Source organism: Chenopodium album, unplaced genomic scaffold, assembly GCF_948465745.1.
Source record: "Chenopodium album unplaced genomic scaffold, dcCheAlbu1.1 scaffold_36, whole genome shotgun sequence".
In the NCBI taxonomy this organism is placed as follows: Eukaryota; Viridiplantae; Streptophyta; class Magnoliopsida; order Caryophyllales; family Amaranthaceae; genus Chenopodium; species Chenopodium album.
In genome coordinates this window covers 78628-102832 of record NW_027665203.1, presented here as the reverse complement: position 1 = coordinate 102832, position 24205 = coordinate 78628, and the positions used below count along the sequence as shown (strand labels likewise).

Sequence of the window (24205 nt, the reverse complement as noted above, 5' to 3'; positions counted from 1 at the left end):
ACCATGGAAATCTAGAATGGTCGATTTCTATTGCCGATTTCGTCGTTTCAAGGGTGGAGGATAGGAAGAGGGGTTTTGCGCGGTGGTTAGAAAACGTCGGGTGTTTAAATCAAAGCTCATGTTGGTGGTATTTGGGGTCGGGGAAGGTTGTGTGGGCGGTTTTGGGGGTCGGCGATGGGTCAGGTGGGATGCTAAAGGGGCGATCGGCCGTTTTTAGGTGGTTAAGGGGGTGGGTGGCCGTTTTCTGGCGAGATAAGGGGAGGGTCTAGGTTTGGCGGTGGTGGGAAGGTGGCTGGGAAAATATTGGGATTTATTTTTTTTATATATATATATTTTTTATTATTTTTTATAAATTAAAATAAATAGACCAATCATATCATGACATGTGTCAAAATTAAGCCCAAATGACTAACGGAGTTAACGACCGTTAGTCAATAATGGCACTCAGTGAATTATTTAAGAACTGAGTGGCATTTGGTGAATTTTTAAATTTCTCAGTGGCATTTGGTGAAATAGCCGTTCTTATAACTACTACATTTTTATTGTTATCATCGCAAAAATATCCAAATAACAAGGGTAGAGTGTAGATTTAAAATTGCAAATGATCAGATCTTCAGATGTGATTGAAAAAGAGTACAATGCACGAACAACTACAAAATGTTGTAGCTATTTAGAATTTTCTAATTTGTTGTAGCTATTTTAAAATCATCTAAATTGAAGGTTGTAATTAATAATGACGTGGTCTTTACATAGAGGATACTATTTAATTAATCCTCAAATTAACAAATCAACACACGGATAAAGTAATTTAATAGGCATACAATACAACAATAACAACAAAAGGTTTTGTGTGAGACCGGACACACGTGAGACCGGGTTCAATAACAAAAGTCCAATAAAAAGGCGCGGGCTAACTAAACCCGATCGCGAGGCTCGCAACACCAAAAACATGATAGTGGACTCACATGAATAAGCCTTAGTGTGAAAAATAGGTACACAATGATAATTAAAAAAGTACAGTACATATTACGGAATATGTAAATGCATAGTCTTACACTCTTATGTATATTTGTTTCATGGAATTATTTTCTATATATAGGAGTACTTCGTATTATGAATATGAATATGAATTTACTCAACAATATGTACCAATACCATTCCTCGACTACCCAAGGAATTACTGCAGATTTCCAAATCTTCCATTGTGATGATAAACAACCTTTGACTATAGAGAAGTTTAAAATTAGGGAAATCAGGTTGAGCATTCTAATTATTACTAAAAATAGGACCACCACCTAATATAGTTAATGTCACGTTTGTCACGACCTGTACTATATTAAGAGATAATTTAGCACGTCTTCGGCGTCTCTGAACCTTCTGAGGATTTAAGGAAATAAATCATGATAACTTGTTAGTAGTTAAATATAAAGACAAGAGTTAACAAACATATAAGTTTATGAAAAATAAGATTGTAGATGATCTAGTACAAGGAAATAAAATCACACCTCCCGTTTATGCTCAGTAGCCTCGGCAATAGCACCAACAATAAATGGATTTGTCTCCTTTAGGAATTTCTCCCAAAGTAATAAGCATTGCAACGGAGTTATAACTGTTTCTGATAATGGAATCTACATATATATACAAAAAGATATAATTATAACGTTGTTAGGGTTTAAGCTCCATACTTTTACTTTTAATATATATGGATTATATTAGATCTGGTGTATTTAATGTTTTGTTTCCTAATTTATGACAATCTATTATCTCTCCTTTATTTTTACTCTATTTTTCTCTCTCCTCCCTCTTACGATATCCGTATCATTGTTGAAAATCATCAAATTATATTGAGATAGGAATGTATTAGATAAAACCCGTGCGATACACGATTTATTTGAATTTTTAAACTAAAACCAATTATGTTAATACTTCGTATTAAACATATACAATCATGTGCTTCAATTCATTCATATCGTTTTCCTTTGTTTTTATACAAAGAGTAAGCTAGAAACCTAACCTTATTCCAGCTGGTTGATGTTAGAGCCTGAACCTTCTCCCAGCACTTATCATGGAATAAAGCAACTAAATATTTTTCAAGGTCCTCAAATTTATCATCCAATAAAGCAACTAAATATTTTTCAAGGTCCTCAAATTTATCATCCAACTGAATTGCAGCCAGAGCAGATAAGAGTTTAAGACACTACAAAAATATTTGGATCATAAGAAGAAAAAAAAAAAATTAGTACGTTTAACAATTTCCAAAAGATTGAGAAACTACCAAGTAAATTTCACCAAATTTCATTTACATACCGCATAATGAGCAATTTTTGTAATTGATTCAATATTTGTATTCTCAGTCCATTCCCGTTGAACATGACCCTCCAAGCTGAATAAACTTATGAATCTAAAACACAAAATAAAGAATTAAAAAATATAATACACTCTACCTCCGCCCAAAAACACTAGTAAAACTATAAGTTTAAAAATATACAAATTTATTGATATCTCACTTGATAAATTAGATTTACTTTTCCTGTAAATTTTGAGTTTTTCTAAACTATAACCTTGAGGTCGTTAAGTTTCTTTTCCTAAATTACAAGTTGCGTCTTCCAACTTAAGTTGTACAGTATTGTTTAATTAACTGTTCCCTCTAACGTTAACTCAACGTTAGTAATTGTTAAAATAAAAAAGGGGGGGGGGGGGTGGGTGGGGAATAATAAGAAATGGAGGAGAAAAAAGAAGTACATGAGAGCTTGAGAATTATATGAAAAAAAATATGCTTATTGTAATTCCTCTTACATCACTCTAAAAGTCTAACTCAATCAATTTGGATATGAAATTTCTCTCCAAAGTGGCGTAATTAACAATTAACACAACTATTGACATTAGGTTAACATTAAAGGGTACGGTTAAATAAACATCTTAATTTGGAAGACATGCACATTTTATAATTTTGAAAATACATGTGCATACCTTAAAAAAAACTCATCAACCACATAAACATAGCTTTTAGAAAAACCCTAAAAATATTTAAATGAAATTAGCTGAGTTGAATATAGGTCGAGGTGAACTGACCGTACCTAATTTTAGATAAATAAATAAATAAATAAATAAATTACCTAGCTTTCATAAGGCTCGAGATGTTTTGCGCGTGTTCCCTAGCTTTTGCCTCAACCACACTTCTTGCATAATCCTCTAGCTTTGCGCGCATGTTTTTTTGCATTTGTTCATCCAAATCAAACTGAATAAAAACTTCTGCAAGCCCAGTCTCTGCATGATGTATCTCACGTTGAAGAATTTCTTTTATTGATGGCCAGGCTTTATCATTTGTAGTATCCAACAAAACCCTACTAACGGGTCCTATGAGAGCCACACTTAACCTCGCCTACAACATCATATGTAAGACCACTTTGTTAGACACTAATCAAATACTCCCTCCGTCCCATGATATAGTTTTTGTTTGTGTTTTCTCACGATATTTAAGAAATAGGAGGAGAAAGTGAATAAAAGGTGTTAAATTTCGAAACAATATGAAATGGGCCTGGGCAACCCGAACAAGGAGGAGGAGAGTTGGGTCCACAAACAAGGCTTTGAAGCTTCCATACTAAAACCAATTGGCAATAGTAGGAGTTACTCCTCTACCTTATAAAGTGGAACCACCTCTCCTCTTTCTCCAATGTGGGACACTCATAAGTGGGCTACAATGGGATTCAACACTCCCCCTCACTTATGAGTGTCCTTAGAACTAGAGCACACCAGAAGGTACAATATAAATCCTCTTTGGGAATGAACATCCAATAGAGGCCCCTTAACCAGTGGCTTGACAAATACCCAGTTATAAATGGCCCAACAAACCTGGGCTCTGATACCATGTTAAATTTCGAAACAATATGAAATGGGCCTGGGCAACCCGAACAAGGAGGAGGAGAGTTGGGTCCACAAACAAGGCTTTGAAGCTTCCATACTAAAACCAATTGGCAATAGTAGGAGTTACTCCTCTACCTTATAAAGTGGAACCACCTCTCCTCTTTCTCCAATGTGGGACACTCATAAGTGGGCTACAATGGGATTCAACAAAAGGAACGAAAAAAAAGTACAAAGCATGTTCAAAATTCAAAACTAAATTAGGAAGTACAATGCATAAACTTAAGAAGGTGATGGTATAATGATATTTACATACTATCCAAAAGTTCCCAAAATAGGAAAACAGGAACTATATTATGGGACGAAGGAAGCACATGATCTTATTATACGTATCTATTATCTCAAAGCAAATGAGTATTGTATACAAAAACACGTACCTCATAAAGTGAAGTAACTTCAGCCAATTTGGAAAGGCGGACAGTAGCCATATAATCATAGATATCACTGACAAGCTTGGACCTTGCTCTTGATACATTACTGTTTGCGTGCCATTGTTCAACAAATGGATCTGTTGAAGCAAGATACAAAATAAATTTTGATGTGAGTTTGTGTGAAACTTTTCCGTTTGGATTGTATTCAATAAATTATAGACGGGGGTTACAAGGTATTTGATGTTGATGCTGTTGGACTGGACGAGGAGGAGCTTGCTGCTGTGCTTGGCCCAATGTAGCTGCATTGGGCTGTTGCTGCGACTGTGTGGGCGTCGGGGAGTTGCAATGAGATTGAGCATCAAAACATTGGGCCAGATTTTCAAAAAAGACTGCATACCATGTTATTAATTAAATCATGTAAGACTTAGCTTCTTAATAGATCTAATGGAGTAATTAGTTTACTTCATCAAAATTTTAGATATTGGATATTTTAAATATTTCAAGATATTACGCTTTATTCAGAAAATCATAAAATACGATCATACGAAGCTCATAAAGTTAATATTCCATTTTGTAGCTATCAAGTAAAGGTTAACCTGTACATCCTTCTGCAAAATGTGTCACACAGATATCTTTGCATCTATTGAAAGCAGCAGAAAATCCTTGTTCTTGTTTTAGAGATTCGTTGAAGAGCTCCTTAAACCTCTTCACTGAATTTAAACGTAGATGCCGCAAACTGGATTCAACAGCTGGTTCAACAAGCTAATGTAGAAAAAAAAAAAAAGGAGTATTATTATCAGTACAAAATCCTTTATTTCTAAATGGGAGAACAAATAATCTCATGATATATATGATGACCAATTTAATTAGGAGAAATTGATATATGCAATTACACAACTTTCAACTCCCCAAAATAAAATAAAAATTATACAGTATTTATTTATAATTGATATTAAGCTTGTTAAAGTGTGTTGATGTAATTGTGTCATTTACTTTATAGATATGTGAGTAATTTAATGTGCCATATTGCCCATATACCATGTGGTTGTGTGCAGTGTGCTCATGCATCTAATTTTATGTTACTACAAACAACGCCACTAATTTTTTTTTTTTTTTTTTTTTTTTAAAAAAAAAAAACACTATAAGAAAGATTCTCAAATTAACAATTGTAACAAAGATAGAAGGTTTTACTATACTTCTATCAAATCATGTTCTAATTTCTTCTTTGTCTTGGTTCGGATATCCCCATCATAATCTGCAACCTCTAAATCATACCTGAAAAACGAAAAATTCATATACTTATATAATTTAAGCATCTCCGATCCAAATTGTCATGATACATAAGATTTCAAACTAATTTTCATTATAACTAATTTGTGTTCCAATAATTAGCTATATGCTAGTTATTCAAATAAATGAGCCAGGAGAATACTTTCACAAAAAATAAAAAAAAGAGAGAGAATGAGCCAATGATATATCATTAGGGATTTTTGCAATTTTTTCCCAAGCAGTTATTTTGTCAACAAATTTGATAGAGTATAAAACATATTCCTGGGCCTCAATTATCAGCTTAACCTTTTGGTTGAGTTGGTCCACTAACATGGTATCGGAGCCCACCCCCCCCCCCCCCACTTTCAAGTAGAATATTAAGCGCAGGGTATGAGGAGGGCACATGCTGCATCCACACTTCTAGCCCAACAAGTTCTTGTGTGAGGGGGAGTGATAGAGTATAAAACATATTCCTGGGCCTCAACTATCAGCTTAAGCTTTTGGTTGAGTTGGTCCGCTAACACAATCTAATTAATTCCATAATTTAGCTGGAACAGACAAGCTAGTAGATATAGACTTTTAAATATTTTAAGTATTATTGTTCCTAAGGACCCTAACTACAACTATTGAAGATGCTCTCACTAATTAATTTTGGGGTTTTTCTAAGCTATTCCCTTAAGGTATTCGAGTTTCTAAGATGTACCCATGCTTTTTCATGTTTCTAAGTCGTGCCCTTCAACTCCTTATCAATACTAAAATGTACCCATATAATTAGTTGTTTAAAAATTATTCGAGAGTGTAATTTTGTGGCTTCAGTTTTCATTATTAGGGTTGCGGTGGCTAAGATTTATTTCTCCTACCATTTCCTTACCTTTTATCATATTTCTATTAAATTTATAGTTAACTTTAGGTTACGTGGAAGTCTCAAGGAGGGTACCATTAATTAATGGTAGTGAGTTGAGGGGTACAACTTAGAAACTTGAAATAGCATAGATACACCTTAGAAACTCGAATACCTTAGGGGTATAGCTTAGAAAAACCCTTAATTTTATAATAGTTCAATGTAAAGAATTTTGCATGTTTGTCTCATCTTCCTTGTTTCAATTATTTTGTCTTGTTAGCTTATACGGAAATAAAATATATCCGACTTTTTTTTTTTTTTTTTTTTTTTTTTTTTTTTTTTTTAAAGTTGTTAATATTTGGTTTATAACTTCTCTGTCATTTAGGGTTTTAATCGACAAGGTTGTTGTTGGGTTTTGTATTGTGTGGAGAGTGGTTCAAGAGTATGGAGGCATAAGGGAGATGCAAATGAACTGCTTGTTGGAAGAAGTTCGACCGAACAAGAACAATGGAGTTTGGGGAGTTCGGTCGAACCTTTGAAGCAGTAGCAACATCATTTTCATTTCTAGCAAAGGTGTGGTCAAACCAAGGGAGGTCCGACCGAACCACCTCAAGTTCGACTGAACACAAGGTAGGTTCGGTCGAACCCCTGCTGCTCTGTTCGACGGTTCGATTTTAGTCGATGTAAGCTGCATTTTAATCTTAGCCATTGATTACTCTTGTACTCTTAGACTATATAAACTCATGTATGTCATTTATTAGGGTATGATGTTAGATTTAAGAGAGAGAAAAAGCCTCTTGAGATTAGTTCATCTTTTTAGGGTTTAAGAGAGTGAATTAAGAGAGGTGTGAGCTTTCATGGTGTATTGAGAGCTTGTAATCATCATCATCAAGTTACTTCATCGTGGATTGGTGGGTTTTCTCCCGGCATTGGGTTTTCATGGTAAATTTGTTCTTGTTTTTCGTCTTACTTGATTTTGTTCTTTGATTATTGTTAATTGTCGTTAATCGTAAACTTAGCTAGCACATACATAATCCTTTCAGTTTTTAGCCAGTTGTCTGCCTTTGCCTCATTCTTTTTGTTTGTCGGCAGCAGCAAAACTGGTTATCATAAATTCGATGTCAGTCGCATCATATAATCATATCTTGTCTGTTTTCAAGATACAGTCTTCTGTAGCATCTCAACTAGATAGTATGCTTGCCAGCTTTTGGTGGAGATCGTCTGGTTCTCGGAAGGGTTTGGCGTTGCGCTCGGCTTCTCTACTTCACTTACCCAAAGGTTTGGGGGGTTTGGGTTTGCGCAACATTTCCATCTTTAATTCTGTCCTCCTTGCAGGTATAGAGTGGAGGATGTTTTGAAATCCTCAACTTTTGGTTTCTAAGCTCGTATTTCTCGCCCCTCATGGGGTTGTCGTGGGTTATAGATGGCTCTTTCGGCTGTTGCTTCAGGTGTATGTTGGAAAGTGGCTAAAGGTAATAGGGTCCGCATTACAGCAGGCGAGGGGTCTAGTGTTATTCAAGGATAGTTTATCTTAGTTGGATCTTCTGACTCATGTGTTTGATAAGATTGATCCGCATTCTAACAGGTGGGACTCACTACTAGAATTCGGTCAAGTTGCGACCGTTTTTTTACGACCGTCAATAAAACAATCGCAAAACTAGAAATCTGCGACCATTTTAAAGGCAATCGCAATTTTGCGACCGTATATTACCATTTACACCGTCACAAGTATATTTGAATAATTCTTTTTTAATAAATACATGTGAAAATTAATTAAAAATAATAATAAAGTAGTTGCGACCAACTAAAACAATCGCATATTACGACCGTTTTTACACACGGTCGCAAACAGTCGCTAGTTGCAACCGTTTTCAACAGTTGTAAGTAGTATTTTTCTTTTTTTTTTTTAAAAAAAAAAAGGGGATAAAAGGCCACTAACCCTAGCCTTAATTCCTTTTTAACTCTTTCAGCAGCCGCTTTTTCTCTCTTTTCTCTTTCTCTCTCCTCTCTCTCTTCTCACGTTAGTCTATCTTCATCTTCCGTTCTTTCCTTCTCTCCATTCCTCTTCTCCTCCATCATTCCTCCTCTCCTCCTTCATTATCTGAATTTTATCGCCGGAAATCAAACACACTTCAAAGAAATAGATCAAAATTCGCCCAAACATTCAACCGGCACCAACCATCACTACCATGACCACCACCGTCAAGCTTGAGCCCATCACCACGATCTCCACCGTCACAATCTTATGGCTAAACAAGTTAACGGTTTTAAGGTCAAATTTGACCATGAAAAGTCTAGATCTAGACTTTTAATAGTCGAATTTGGCCTTATTAAATCAAATTTGAGGTGAAATTCGAAGTCAACTCGAGGTTAAGGTATGTTATCATATTTATACTTGTTTGTCTGATTTTTTATTTGAATTTGTTTTGATTTTTTCTTCGAATTTCAGTATTCGAATGTTGGTTTTTGTTCATTTTGGGATTCATATTCGTTTTCATTTTATTTGTTAATGTTTGGGTTTGATTTTTGTAATTTTCGAGTTTGTTTTTCGTTTTTAATTTGGTTTTTATTTTTTTGGTTTATTTTTGGTGGAATTTAGGTTATATTTTTATGGTTGCTTAAAAACAAAAGGTTATATTTTTATGGGTTTTTTTTTTTTAATTTTTATAATTTTGATTTTCGTTTTGAATTTTGGTTTATTTGTGGGTTTAATTTTTTGGTTTTTTGGGGTAAGGTTGGAGGTGGTGGCGTAAGTGGGGGGTAGTAGTGATTAAGGGTGGGAGGTTGGCGGTAATGGGTGGGGGGGAGGGAGAGGTGGCTTAGGTAATGCTCTTGGCGGTAGGAACATGGGGTGCAGGATGTGAACAGGGGGTGCAGTTGAGGGTGCGTATGGCCTGGGTTTTGTTTGTTTCCAGTTTTCTTATTTTCTTTTCTTATTTTTTTTTTAAAATATGTAGTGATCGCCTAATGTAGTCGCAAATGGCTAATATTGCGACCACTACTATACTGGTCGTAATTAATTATATTTGCGACCGTTATTATAAAGGTTGTTGAAAATAGAGGAAACGGTCGCAAAAATATTGCGATCGTCAACCAGTTGCAATTATGACTTTTTGCGACCAAGTGAATCACGATAACCACTTTACGACCGTTGACAGCCACAATTACATTTAGCGACTGTTTTTGCTATTTTTTGCGACCGTTTATGACGGTCGTAAAAACATTAATTTTTAGTAGTGACTCCTCGAGGAGTCCATTGGTTTTTTTGATTGCCCAACTTCCGTTAGGAACCTTAGTTTAGATCATCCGCAGGAACTTATTGATGATTTTATGTATTGGAAATTCTCTAAGTATGTCTCCTTTTCTTTAAAGTCTGCCTATGCTCTTTTATTGCAGCAGACTATTAGGTGTCCTCCTTTGGGGTCCTTGCCTGATCCCTATTGGAGGAAATTTTGGGCGCTTCCCCTTCTTCAAAAATGGAAGATCTTTGGCTGAAAATTATTCAGGCCGGTGTTCTGGTAGCCTCAGTTCTAGCTATTCGCGACATTTCTATGGATTCAGTTTGCTGCTTCTGCCAGAGGGAGCAGGAGACGGTCGACCATTCGTTTCGAGACTGTGATTTCATTGCTCCTTTGTGGGTTCGCAACTCGTTTCATTTCAATATCCAGGGTCTTTTTCATCTTCCTTTTCTCCAATTGGTTTTTGTTATGGTTTCTTTATTAGCAGCTGCTAAGGACATGGAGAACCTGGCGCAGTTTTTCTCCCTTCTTTGGGCTATTTGATTGTCCTGTAATAATGTACGTTTCCAGCAACATGTTGTCTTTCTTGATGATGTTTTACTTCTTGCTTCTGGTGCAGGGGATGCAAGCTCATTCAGGATTCTCACCTTCACTCCTCTGCTTTGGGTCCTTAACCCTAGGCCAGCTGATTCGGGGTTTGCTGCCAAGCTTGCTGGGGACCTCACATCGGGGTTTGATATTTATTTGATTTGTGATGGGTCTTGGTCATCCCCCGATAACTCGGCAGATGTTGGTTAGATTTTTCGTGATTATGACGCTCCTTTACTCCGTGGGGGAGGGGCACGTGCTTCCCGAGGGTCTTTTTTACACTGGTTAGCAGGAAAGGCTCGTGCACGAGGGTCTTTTTTTGGCTTTTTAAATTTTCGCTTGTGCTTTTCTTTTTTTGCTCTCACTGTCAAAAAAAAAAAAAATGGTACATTGATACTTACATCTATGACTACATTGCTTCTTTAAATATAAACCCCAAAATTAAATAAACTCAAAGGTTACATAAATAGTGTACATGTTAGACTATGAAATGAATCGTAACTAGGATGCTTCCCGACCCCCTGGTTATTGTATGGACCTTTTGATATAGACAATTGTACTAGAGTTTGTAATGTTTAGTTTACGCTAATTAAGTGCCTTTTTTACCAAAAAAAAAAAAAATTTGAATAAAAATTAAAAGTGTACAAAACCATAACATATTCAGACAAGTATAATTTTTGAGGGAAATATAGACACTAACTCGCATAAACAATGAACGATGATTGAATTGAGCTTTTCTCCAAATTTAGAGGCAAGGCCAGATTGTGAGGCTACTTTGAGTTCAAGCCAATCCTGAAAAAATGGTAACAGAAAGGCCAACGAAATTTAAGCAGAGTAGTAGACCAACAAGAAAATCGAAAGTGGGGATGTTGAGTATTTGGGTTTTTATACCTGATTTTGGGTAAACTTCCTATATTTTTCATCAGCAATTTCTTGACACCGAATATTAGACACCATGACCTGAAATTTTAAATTATTTGTACAATAACAATTACATTAATAATTCAACAAAAAGAATCAAATCTCGTTCACATTACTAGTTTAATTTGTTTAGCATTCATGATTACTTTGACTGCAGGAAGATTAAGGTCCTTGTTCTCCTTAATAGTTTTCCAAATATGTTGCATACTGAGAGGAAGAGATGAAGCTGGTACAACTTTATCACGGTCTTCGACAAATCCTCCGGGAGCTATTGAGTGTTTGATTTGTTGCCTCAAACTATCAACCTTGATATGCCCATTATTTACATGAACTCAATTAGACAGCTTTAATTAATAATTTTAATTAAGAAAATCAAAATACTGTACTCAACCAATAAATAATGCCACACCTTTTCTTTGAATTTCTTTGTTTCATGTTCATAGTGAGAAAGAGCAACGACTTTAATCTACAAGCAAGTCAAAGTTAATGTGTGAACAATGATACAAAAAGTCAATTTATAACACTTGATAAAAAAAAAATTAAAAAAGAAGAGTTGTATAAGTATCAAAGAAGAGTTGTATAATTATCGATCTTTTAGGAAAAATTAGAAATAATAATCCCAACTTTCATCAATTTTGCTATAATAATCCCAACTTTGGATTATTCTAGAATAATCCGAACTTTGGGAGTTATTCTTTTTCTACAATCCCTAACCGGTCAACAAAAGTCAATGACCTATTATATCAGGTCATTTGACACATGTCAAGTCCTAATTGGTCCAAATATTAAAAAAAAAAAAAAAAAACCAGCCAACCTCCCCTCCCCCCCCCCCCCAACCAAAAAAAAAAAAAAAAAAAAAAAAAAAAAAAGAGTAGTTGTATAAGTATCAAAGAAGAGTTGTATAATTTTTTTTTTTTTTTGACGGGAAGAGTTGTATAATTTAGCTAAATAAAATGAAAGGTTTTTGTTCAAAAAAAATAAATAAATAAAAAATGAAAGGTTTACTTACTTACCTCAAAAAGCTGACTTAAAGGAATATGTTCTTGGGTTGGTGCCTTGGAAACCGAATCCCATATCTTGCAAAATTTTTAAAAAATTATAAATAAATAATGTAAAATATAATGTCATACATTAGTAAATTTCTTTTTTTTTTTTTTTTCACATTACCTTTTGAATATTTTCTTCAATAACCGGTTTAATTGTTTCAAAAGGTGTCATCTGATATGAAAAGCCAAAAAAAAAAAAAAAATTGCTCAAAATTGCAAAGTTGTCAATAATACCTCAGCTCATATATATAATTAAATACACACTTGCGTTATATGTAAAAAGACAAACTCACCGTTGTCATATCACGTATTACAAAAATTAGAGTGATCCTACGAGCCTTGAACAATCGCCTCATGACCTTAACACCATCAAACGGCAAACGTAATGATTTTATCATGTTTAGAACCTTGAAAAACATTACTTAAGGAATACTCCATTCTAATTAAAGAACTACATACATAATTAATTAATAAAAATTTTGACAATTACCACCTTCTATTATGTCTATTTTAGCAATTACTACCTTGTATTTTTTTTTAAAAAAAAAATTACCACCTTTGTTGACCCTTATGAGGTTTTGATGATGATACTAAGAATTGAGCAAACTTCCTTTTAATAAGGATTTTCTAGTGTTGTGATGTTGGCAGGTTCAGTAAGCGTAGAGGGGTGAAGTAGGAACTGGAACAAAGAAACTTTAGAAGATCCATGAGGACAAGTAAAGAACAGAAGAAGAGTTTCAGCAATGGAACTTCCCGAAGTTTCTGACTAGGAACTTCAAACGGGTTGTAACGACCTGGTTCTGGTGTAATGCTGGGGCAAGCCTCAATAATCAAGGATCAACGCAAAGATCAAGATATCAACCGAAGAAGATGGACTTCATAACTTATAGTTGTATAAAAGATAAGTTTGTTTTCGTAAGATGATGTAAACATATAAATGACTGTTATGCCTGGAACTTATTAGAAATCAGATAGAGCTTGGCAAACTAACTAATTCGTAAAAGATAAATATGAGTTTTATAAAAAAGTACTTAATTGATTTTATCTAAAATCAGGTTTAACTTGGTTTTATCTTTTTTTATAAAATCTTATCTTTTAACAAAAACGAATTTGATTAAATTTGGTTTTTATAAAAACGAATTTAAATCTGTTTGGACTCGGTTTTATAGAAGATAAGATCAGATTTGTGTTTGATCTATCTTGTTTGCGAAAACCCTAGTTTGAGAAGCTGAGGAACTCCTATAAATATATAAGTATTTCAGCTTAGCAAAGTGAGAGTTTTAAGCGTGAAAACCACTTAGTGCTTAAGAGTAAGTTTGCCAAAGGTTTAAGCTTTATCATTTTGATTTCGGGTTTCATGTGTAGCTTTCCATTTATGTGTTAGAGTGTGTCTTTGAGTTGTAATTGGTTTTGGGGTGAGATCGTGAATTCTCTTAAATTCACACAAGTGTATGAGTTTGAATTCTCTAAAATTCGAGTGAAGACTGTGAGTGCACAGAGAGTGAAAGGTACCTGAGAAGTGTCTTGGGTCACCTGGAAAGTGTCCTGGGTAAGGGGAGAAAAGGGTCCTGAGAAGTGTCTTAGGTCTGGTAGGAAGTGTCCTATCATAGAGTCAAGTGTCTGTGGTGGAACTTGCAAGCAAAGGTCTGTGTAATAGGTTGTACTAGGAGAGTTGCCTATTATAGTGAAATTTGTTTATAAGTCCCAATAGGGCCGAGGTTTTACTTCCAATTAGGCACTGGATGGTTTCCTCGTAAAACTTGATGTGTGCTTTAAGTTTTCTTTACGTTTTTATTGTTTAATTCCGCTTAAGTTCCTCGATTGGAACTTACTACTATTCACCCCCCCCTCTCGTAGTAGTTCATCTAAATTAACAACCTTCTATTTTCAAAAACATCAAAAGTTACCACCTTTTTGCCCTCCAATTATCACTTTCTGTAATGTCCATTTTAGCAATTACCACCTTCTACTTTTTTTTTGGAAAATTACCACCTTCTATTTTCAAAAACATCAAAAGTTACCACCTTAAGAGGCAGAGAAAGCACCTGAAACACAGTCTCTAGTAAAGGATTACATGCTGCATTTCTACGTCCAATGTCATTGTACCACCTAAATTTAAAGATTTAGATCAGTGGAAATAATCATGTATGTAATTAAGGAAATACAACAATAATAATAATAAAAGTAAGTATTTCACAAACTTACATGTTTATAAGCACTATATCGGAAACTGCAAGAGCAAAGAGAGCACTTTGTTTCTCAAAAGCAGTATCATCCTAGTAAATGCAAGAGAATGAGCATACTTGAGGAAAATAGGTTGTTACATGAATTTATGCCAAGAGCATCAAAGTGATTCAAAATCGATGAATGATACAACGGTGACGGCGATCCGGTTACCCCTCTCTTTCTTGACTGTCGGCACCCTCCACATCCATTGCTATAGTTAAGGGCTGCTCCATGCCATCACATGATCTTGCTAGCCAAATACCTTTGGTGGTCGCAGATCTGACAAGAAGAACAAACTTATATATTTTACTTTTTCGCTGTATATATAGGTACTTTACTATTATTGCTTATATGGGCATGAATCGCATGATTATATTACTAGTCAACAAACTCAGATTATACATGTACTCCCTCTGTCCCTTATTCACATGGGAAAAAAGTGGAAGGGGATGAGAATCGAGTTAGGAATGAGAAATGTGAGAGAAATAGGGAGAAAAGGAAAATAATGAGCCCAAAATGACGTCACGTGGTAATTGGGGGGCAAGAAGGTGGTAACTTTTGATGTTTTTAAAATTAGAAGGTACTAGTCAACAAACTCAGATTATATATGTACTCCCTCTGTCCCTTATTCACATGCTTATGTTTCTTTATTATGTTTTAAAGTTTTTTTTAAATTTTTTTTTAAAGTTTTTTTTAATTAAATATTTTTTTTAATAAATTAAATTATTAAATAATTAGATAATGGGACCCACTAACGGCAAAGTTGACAGAATGCTAACGGAAGTACTGATATCTATAGTTTAGTCATTTTTGAGGTGCCAATTTAAAATATAATTTTAGATGGGTAATAAAATTCACTTACTCCCATTTTCGAGGTACCAAAATCCAAATTTTCCTATTTTTAATTATATTTTACTAATTGTTAAAGCAATATTTTGAAAGTATATCCGTTGTGTGTATATATATATATATATATATATATATATATATATATATATACATATATATATATATATATATACATATATATATATATATATACATATATATATACATATATAATATGTATATATATATATACATATTATATATGTATGTATATATACATATTATATATGTATATATATATGTATATATATATATATATATATATATGTATATATATATATATGTATATATGTATATATGTATATATATATATATATGTATATATATATATATATATATATATATATATGTATATATATATATATATATACATATATATATATACATATATATACACATACATATACATATACATACACATATACATACATATATATACATACATACATATATACCACTACTAGAAATAGGCCTATTTCCGACGGATTGATTCCGACGGATACCTAATTCCGTCGGAAACATAGGAAATTACGACGGATTTTTATTCCGTCGGACATTTACGACGAATTATTAGGATCCGTTGGAAATCCGTCGGAGATTTCCGACGTAAAATAAATCCGTCGGAATATATAAGCTTTCCGACGGAAAATTCCGTCGGAAATGTAATTTTCCGACGGAATTAAAGTCCGTCGGAAATTTCCGATGGAATATTCCGTCGGAAAATATTTTTAAAAAAAAAATTCAAACTCTAAAAGCAGCCCTCCTTTTATTTCACCCCTTAGCCGTTTTATTTCACTTCCCCCTTTTCATTCTCTCTCCTTTCTTTTGCTGTTTCTCTCTCATCTATGGCTTCCTCATCTTCTCCCCCTTCTTTCTCACCCACGACCCTCTCCTTCGTGTACTTCCTCTCCTTCGTTCTTCCTCTACGAGCCTCTCCTTCGTACTTCCTCTCCGACCCTACGTCCTCTCCTTCGTATTTTTGATTTTATACGGTTTTAAGGTTAAATTCGACAATCAAAACTCTAGATCTAGAGTTTTTATTGTCGAATTAAGCCTTATTAACCAAAATTTGGTGAAATTCGAAGCTAATTTCATAATTAAAGGTATGCTTTGATGTTTTTAATGTTCTTTCTTTTGTTTGTTTTTTTTTTTTTTTGAAATTTGGTGGTTCTGGTGGCTCGTTGGTGGTTTTAGGGTCAGTTTAAGGGTGGGTCGAGGGAGGTGGTGGTGGGTGCCGCCAAGGCTAAGGTTAGGGTTAGGGTTTGGGTGGTGAGAGAAGGTTCGTTTAGGTCTGGGTTAGGTGTTTGGGTGTTTTAGGTCGGGTCTGGGTTTGGGGGGTTTGGATCTGTGTTTGGGTCTGGGTAAGTCGGGTCTGGGTTAGGGGTTTGGGTCCGGGTAACTCGGGTCTGGGTTAGGGGTTTGGGTCTGGGTAAGTCGGGTCTGGGTTAGGGGTTTGGGTCTAGCTTAGGTTTGGTTTTGTGGTGTGGGTTAATTTAGTGGGTGGCGGTGGTGGTGGGTTGTAGTGGCGGTGGTGGCGGGTTGTAGTGGCGGTGGTGGCAGTGGGTTAGGGTTTGAGAAGGTTGGTTTGGTTGGGGTTGACAGCCTTTGTGGGTGGTTGGAGGTGGTGATTCGTCGTGCCGGTGGTGGCACGGCGTATTTTTTTAATTTCCCGAAAATAGTTTCCGACGGAATTCGCAGGTACCAGAAATTGTCTTCCGACAAAAAATTCCGTCGGAAACTCCGTCGGAATAGTGTTTCCGACGGCATTTTCGTCGGAAAAGGTGGTTTTTCCTACAACGGCTTTTCCGACAACTTTTTCCGACGGATTTTAAGGTGTTTTCGACGGAATTTTTCCGTCGGAAATGGGCCTTTTTCTAGTAGTGATACATACATACATACATACATACATACATATACATACATACATACATACATACATATATATACATACATACATACATATATATAAATACATAATATATATACATATACATATACATATACATATACATAAGTTGCAACATTTTGATTTTGAAATTATTTATATCCTTTCCTTTGACTAGTTTGATGATTGCTAAGCTAACATATAGATAGTTAAATTGTGGGATCTTGTTAGATTTGTCTCTATTTTAGTATCAAATGCTTATGATTTATAAGTATTGGTAATTAAATATATTAACAATTGAAATAATGTATTGACATGTATGAAAAAGAAAAGTGTTGCAAGTATTATAAAATGGAGAAAGTATATATTAGTATATCGATTGTATAGAGATGAATTGAAAAAGACTTCAACGATTATGTTCCATCTTGTTGAAGGTTAAAGGTTTTGATAATGATGAATATAAATCATCAAATTTCAACTAATGAGAGTTCTCTAAGTGTTGTGATTAGAACAGGTCAAATCTAAATTAAGAAGACATGAAGAGGTTCCAAGGAAAGGTTAAAGAATATAGAAGGAGAGTTCTCTAACAAGAACTAATTGAGTTCCCTAATAGGAACTTGAAAATAGCAAGTTAAGAACTTCAATTTGGCCTGCGTTAGAGGCAGCAAGTTTCACAAGAACTTGGCCTACAAAGTTCCAGTTGAGAACTAGAAGTAAAGTGACAGCAGGACTTAGTCATGGATTGTGTGAAGCCCAAGTATGTTGGCTTACAAGATATTGGCGAAGCAGGTTTTTATCTCTTAGATTAGCTGTAAATATGATTGTTAAGTTTATGTGTGAAAATCTATTAGAAACGTGACAAAAGGGCTTGGCAAGCTTAAAATAGGAAAGGTTAAAAAGATAAGTTTTTAAGAAAAGATTTTCTAAAGTGCTTTATTTCTTAAAAACTCAATGTCAAAAGATATTATCCTTTTCATTACTTATCTTTGATAAGTTTAACTTTTCTAAAATAGATTTTCTTTGAAATAGATTTACTTAAAACCATGTTTTGTGATTTTGGAAAAATAACTTAATTATCTTTTTAAAACCCTACTTTCTATATGAGCTAGTCTTATATAAATCGTAGTCATCACATTTCATATTTTTCAGTGAGTTTATGTATGAAGGAATCGTAGTGTGCATATTTGTGTAAGTTTGCCTAGTATATCACTTTGTCATGTTTGTTTCAGGCTTCATGCATAGCTTACCTTTCATATACTAGGGTCAATTTATTATATCAGTTGGGTTATTGGATGTGTGTGTGTGTATGTGTGTGTGTGTGTGTGTGTGTGAGTGAGTGAGAGAGAGATTTACTTCTTTGCATACTGAGTCGTAGGCTTCTAGGTTAAAGCTGAGAGTTAGAGTTCTCAAGGAGTACGAGTAAATCTTACTTAGGACTTAGGTTAGGTAGATTAGGGACCTACTGTGTAGCAAATTCAGTCTGAAACTTGTGAGTAAAGGTCTGAGTATAATAATATAAGTTGTAACTTGTGTGTTTACCCTATATTATATATAGTAGATTGATTTGGTTCTGGAAATCCGTAAGAGAGTCGAGGTTTTACTTCTAGTTGGACCTTGAAAGGTATCCTCGTAAAACTTTGTGTGCATTGCAAGTTCCTTTACCTTCTGTTTTACATTCCGCAAAATAAGTCATTAGGAACTCACATACAATTCGATCACCCGCTTCTTGTAGTGTTTGTCTCAACTAATAATTGGTATCTTGTTCGTATTAACTAAGCTAACATATAGATAGTTATAATGTGGGATCTTGTTAGATTTGTCTCTATTTTAGTATCAAATGATTATGATTTATAAGTATTGGTAATTAAATATATTAATAATTGAAATATTGCATTGACAACTATGAAAAAGAAATGTGTTGCAAGTACTATAAAATGAAGGAAGTATATATTAGTATGTAGATTGTGTCGAGATGAATTGAACAAGGCTTCAACGATTATGTTTCAACTAATTTAATTTTTATTCACAAAAACCAATTAAAAGCAAGTATTGTTTGTAAAAAGTGAAAACCATCAAACGTCAGCCAAGGAATGTACTTTGTATTCTCATCTTGCTAGTACTTGTAGTAAGGGACTGTTCTGATTGACTGAAATGAGCTAAACTGAACTGAACTGAAATTATTAAAGCTGAACAGAATTGAATTGAACTGAACTTAATATTTTATGAAAGAAGAAAATTAAGATAAGAACTGAACTGAATTGAATTGAATTGATTGGAGCTGAACTGAATTGAATTGAAAATAAGCTGAAGAGAACAGACCCTAAGTTAAGACACAATAAAGTATTTTCTAAGCTTTATACGAAGTATTTAGCTTTCAATTTACGGACTTTTTTCACTTTATTACCCGAAAACAGCATGAGCTTTTAATAGCTAACCTTCCTTTACGCGCATCCATCTCCTTGAAGTTGGTTCCAAATAAATGGTTCAATAGTGTACTTTTCCCTACAATACCAAACACAAGTTACAGTTAGCAAGGTACTTGTGATCGAGGAATTCCTAGTTTATCACTCAGATAAACATATTTTGTTTGTCAAATGCCAAAATTGTAAATAAATCAACAACTTTGTCAACTCAACATGATATAGCTGTAAATAAATCAACAATTGTAGGTCTCATATTTGATAAAAAGTTGTTAATTTATTTACATTTTAACCATTTGATAAACATATTTTGTTGATCAAGAAGATAAATTTGTATTTTCTCCTAAATATCCAATAAAAAAGAGACAGACAATGGACAAAATTTATTGAATTTTGTAAAAATTTTGTATTCAAAATGGTCGTTATAATAAGCACAAAAAATGCTTCATAAAAAATACTCCGTAAATGCAAATATATAAGCTAGTACAGTAATAAAAACAAAAAACGTACCACTGTTTTGTGGGCCGAAAATGGAGACTATTACATATGACCGCCCGCATGTTGCCCAGTTCACTTCTTTTCCAAAACTTTCGATTCCATTCACATTGAATGTACCATCTCCACCGATTAGCTCTATTATAATTTCAACATTTATACCAAATTGTGTTTCACTATCTTTAATTAACGTCTAACATAGAATGTCTTATATCTAGTAGTAGTATGAAATTTTTTATACGAAGTAGCATATTGAGGCGGGCAAATATAAAGCATTAACAAAGTTGTGGAAAATTGGTATTACGGAGCAACAAATAAAAATCTCAATTTTAACCTTTGTCTTTTTTGTACTCCCAACTATGTGGTGGTGCATTTCTTAAAACAGACTACTTTAACACGTGTTGATCTGTAAGTGGTCCAAAATAAACAAAAAATTAAACTAAATTAAAACTAATCTATACCCTCCTATCCAGCCCCAAGCCCCCAACACCATTCCTCCACCATGTTACCCCAAAAATCCAACCCTCCACCATGAAAACTCCCCGATCGCCCTAAATCCCCCAACTCAAAACTACCCTAACAAACCACCATCTTGAAACCAACCCAAGCCCCCTGCACCATCAAAACCAGCGGGTGCTTGGTTTAGGAAAGAGAGAGAGATAGAAATTCCTACTACAAATAAGGGGAGGGTGATTTTCGAGGTGGGGAAAGTGAAGGGGTGATTTTATGTGGGGCTGGGATGGAGGGATTGAGTATTGGAAATAGGGAGGGATCTATTTTAATTTTTTGGACCAATAAATGTACAACACATGACATTTACAAATTAACATTCTTATGTAGTAATTGCAGTTCATCTAGGTTTATAGAAAGAAAACGCATCCCTAAAATTGTAAATATAGCAAAAAAAAAAAAAAAAAAAAAAAAAAAGTCAAACAACCTGATCACGTACGATCCCATCTAAATATAATCCAATTGGGAGTCTAATTAATCACATAGTTAAGCATGCAAGAAAACAAGTACTTATGAGAATATATTACAAGAAAACAGTAAAGATAAGAGTAAAGATCAACATACGACAAGTGGCTGTAGTTGAGTTGTTCATGGCTTCCTCCTTAAACAATTCAGAAAAACTCTAAGAATGAAGAGAGAGATAAATACAATGCTCTCTATAAACTTGATCAAAGAGAGTGGATAATGGAGGGTTGGAGGAGATCGACTCCTCACTATAATTGACCAAGTCAATGATGATGCAGTCGTCGCAAACTCGCAAGTCTTTTACTACTTATGTCGACTAGTATCACCATACTACAAAATTATGCGTCTTCTTATGTGCGTATCATCCATGTCGTTTGCACCAAGGGGCCTTGCTTTGACGTTGTATCATGGTATCCATTAATTCTAATCTAGTAGGGCCGTCGTATCCCTTTTTTTTTTTTTTTTTTTCCGTATGCTTAACAATAATAATGTTAATAATGGTAATAATAATCTAGTAGGGCCGTCATATCCCTTAACTTATTGACTGTTCAATAGTGAATATTGAATAAATGAATAGTAAGAGAGATTTGTTATGAAACATCTAGATATGGATGACTATTATCTCATGTATCATCAGGAATATTCTAGAATTTGAACTTATTCAATGATGGAACCCTAGATAAAATACATGTATATATATCCCATACTATATGGAATAATATACAGAACGTAACAAATTTCTCCCATCTCTCTATATTTTCTCTTCCATATTTAGCACGTTATCAGCACCAGCTCTAGCTAAAAATCAAGACCAAGGTTTAACCTTAGACAACGATCATTTGTTAAAGACCTTGAAAGGTACGCCTACAATGTTATTCCATCATATTATTGTAGATAAATAAATTAACTTATTTCTGGTATTCCATCAAATTATTGTAGGTAAATAAGTTTGCATATAAGAATTTCTTTCAAAAAAAAAAAAAAAAAAAAAAAGTTTACATATAAGAATAAGAATACATACCCATTAGTCAAAAAGAGTAATTCAATCGCAATCATATTTGATTAGAGTAATATACTATATATTATGTACGTAGTATTATGCGCATAGTTGTTTAATATAAGGCGTCATTTATGATGTAAGATAGAGTTGAATTGTACAGATTAGATTTAGTTCTTGATAGTTGTGCTCTCGACAAATACAAGTTCATGCCCCAGATTTGCGAAATTCGTTTATCTAATGGCATGAACCGTAAATACCAAGCAAATACAAGCCCCTTAATTAGTTCAACGAAATTGACAGCTCACCAACTACTCCGTTAACTTGCAAATTGGATGGCAACTTCACGCCAAGTTAACCCTTGTTAACTATGGTTGGTTACTATACAATATACTGTAGCAAATTTTGAAATCACCATGCAAAACATTATTGCCCTGAGCTATTATAGCGATTTCCCTTTGTAGCGATTTTCAACCTATAAGAGAATGGAAATGGTACTTCCCTTCGTAGCGATTTTCAAGCTATAGTATTCTGAGTTGATTTATATTGTAAGATGATTAAAGTTACTCAATATAAATTAAGGGATGAGTGGTAAACCGGCGGTAGCAATTAGCAAGTTTCAAGTAAGTTTAACTTCCTATCTCCTTTATTGAATATAATATGGTTTGATGTATAATAAGTTTATTTATGTAAAATTACTCGATTCAACTTGTAGGCAGATCAGTGTTGAACTATATATGGATACGATTATGGATGAAGCGATAATAGAGGAAGTGTTGTTACTTCTGTTGGTGGAATTAGTTTGGGTGATGATAATCACTACTAGAAAAGTGTCGTTTTCCGACGGAAAATATTCCTTGAAACACCCTATTTTCCGTCGGAAATAGGGTTTCCGACGGAATTCTGTCGGAATATGTCGTCGGAAAACCCTTTGTAGGAAAAATGGCATTTTCCGACGAAATTTCCGTCGGAAACACATTTCCGACGAAATTTCCGACGGAAATCATGCATCGGAAGACAAATTGGGGCCCGGAAACGTCCGTCGTAAATTTCCGACGGAAAACAAATCCGTCGGAAAATTCCGACGGATTTTCTGTCGGAAACTTCTGCCAAAAAAAATAAAAAAAAACCCACCCCACCCTACCACACACCACCACCTACCACCACTTCCAACCCCCACTGCCACCCCACAAGCCAAAAATAAAAATAAAAACCCACCCCACACCACCACCCACCACCACGTCCAACCCTAACCCACCCACCACCACGACCCTAACCCAATTAACCAGATCTACCACCACCTTAACCCATTTAACCCATAAAACCCACCACATCCGACCACCGACACCACCGATCCTATCCCAGACCCAACCACATACCACCACCGACCTTATCCCACCACCATACACAACCACCGACACCATCAACACAACAAAATCGTAAATTAACCCACAAAAAACGATAATTGACCCACAAAAAACGAAAAGCACCCAAAAAAACGAAAATTTACACAACAAAATCAACACAAAAACTCAAAGAATACCTTAATTCGACATAATAAACCTCGAAATTGGGTTTAGAAGGCCAAATTCGACCACAAAAACTCTAGATCTAGAGTTATTGTGGTCGAATTTGGCCTAAAAACCTTTGTTTTCTTCGTGAGAAGAGAGAAAGGGCGAAATTTGGCCACAAAAATTGGTTGATGTTGATGCCGGCGATGGTGTGTTGATGTTGGTGTTGTTCGTTGTTCGTGGTGTTGTTGTTGGTGTTGTGCGTGGGAGGTAAAGAGGGGAAAGAAGAGGAGAGAGAAGGGGGAAGGAGAAGACGAACAGGAGAGAGAAGGGGGAAGGAGAAGACGAACAGCGAAGAGGGGGAGAACGAAGAGGAAAGAGAAGAGGAGAGAGGAAGGAGAAGAGAAGAGGAGAGAGGAAGGAGAAGTGGAAAGAGAAAGTGAAGGGGGAAAAAAGAAGGAGTGGAGGCGGAAGGTGTTATTAGGGTTTTAAAAAAAAATTTCTTTTTTTTTTAATTTGTTCCTACGGAAAATTCCGTCGGAAAGTTCCGACGGATTAAAAATCCGTCGGAAATTGTACTTTCCGACGGAATTTCCGTCGGAAAAGTCATAT

General features: G+C 34.7%; 2 protein-coding genes across 3 annotated transcripts; both read right to left on the bottom strand.

Moving 5' to 3' along the window:
* Window positions 1–976: 976 nt before the first annotated feature.
* Window positions 977–14483, bottom strand: LOC145621998 (protein ROOT HAIR DEFECTIVE 3 homolog 1-like). Of its 2 annotated transcripts, XM_081676373.1 has the most exons (18): window positions 14402–14483; window positions 14242–14305; window positions 12490–12555; window positions 12318–12368; window positions 12164–12226; window positions 11560–11616; window positions 11297–11455; window positions 11121–11189; window positions 10930–11021; window positions 5489–5567; window positions 4889–5054; window positions 4523–4681; window positions 4299–4429; window positions 3117–3382; window positions 2308–2401; window positions 2015–2197; window positions 1506–1628; window positions 977–1377 (listed from the first exon to the last, which is right to left on the bottom strand). In XM_081676373.1, coding segments are annotated over exons 1-18 (1935 nt in total). In that variant the 5' UTR covers window positions 14404–14483; the 3' UTR covers window positions 977–1266. The 2 variants fall into 2 exon arrangements, with proteins under 2 accessions (XP_081532499.1, XP_081532500.1); XM_081676374.1 differs by lacking the exon at window positions 2015–2197.
* A 106-nt stretch (window positions 14484–14589) lies between these two features.
* LOC145621997 (protein ROOT HAIR DEFECTIVE 3-like) lies at window positions 14590–21288 on the bottom strand. The gene is made up of 4 exons (XM_081676372.1): window positions 21185–21288; window positions 20126–20248; window positions 19631–19697; window positions 14590–14701 (listed from the first exon to the last, which is right to left on the bottom strand). The coding sequence occupies exons 1-4, from the start codon at window positions 21210–21212 to the stop codon at window positions 14590–14592; spliced, it is 330 nt and encodes a 109-aa protein (XP_081532498.1). The 5' UTR covers window positions 21213–21288.
* Window positions 21289–24205: the final 2917 nt, after the last annotated feature.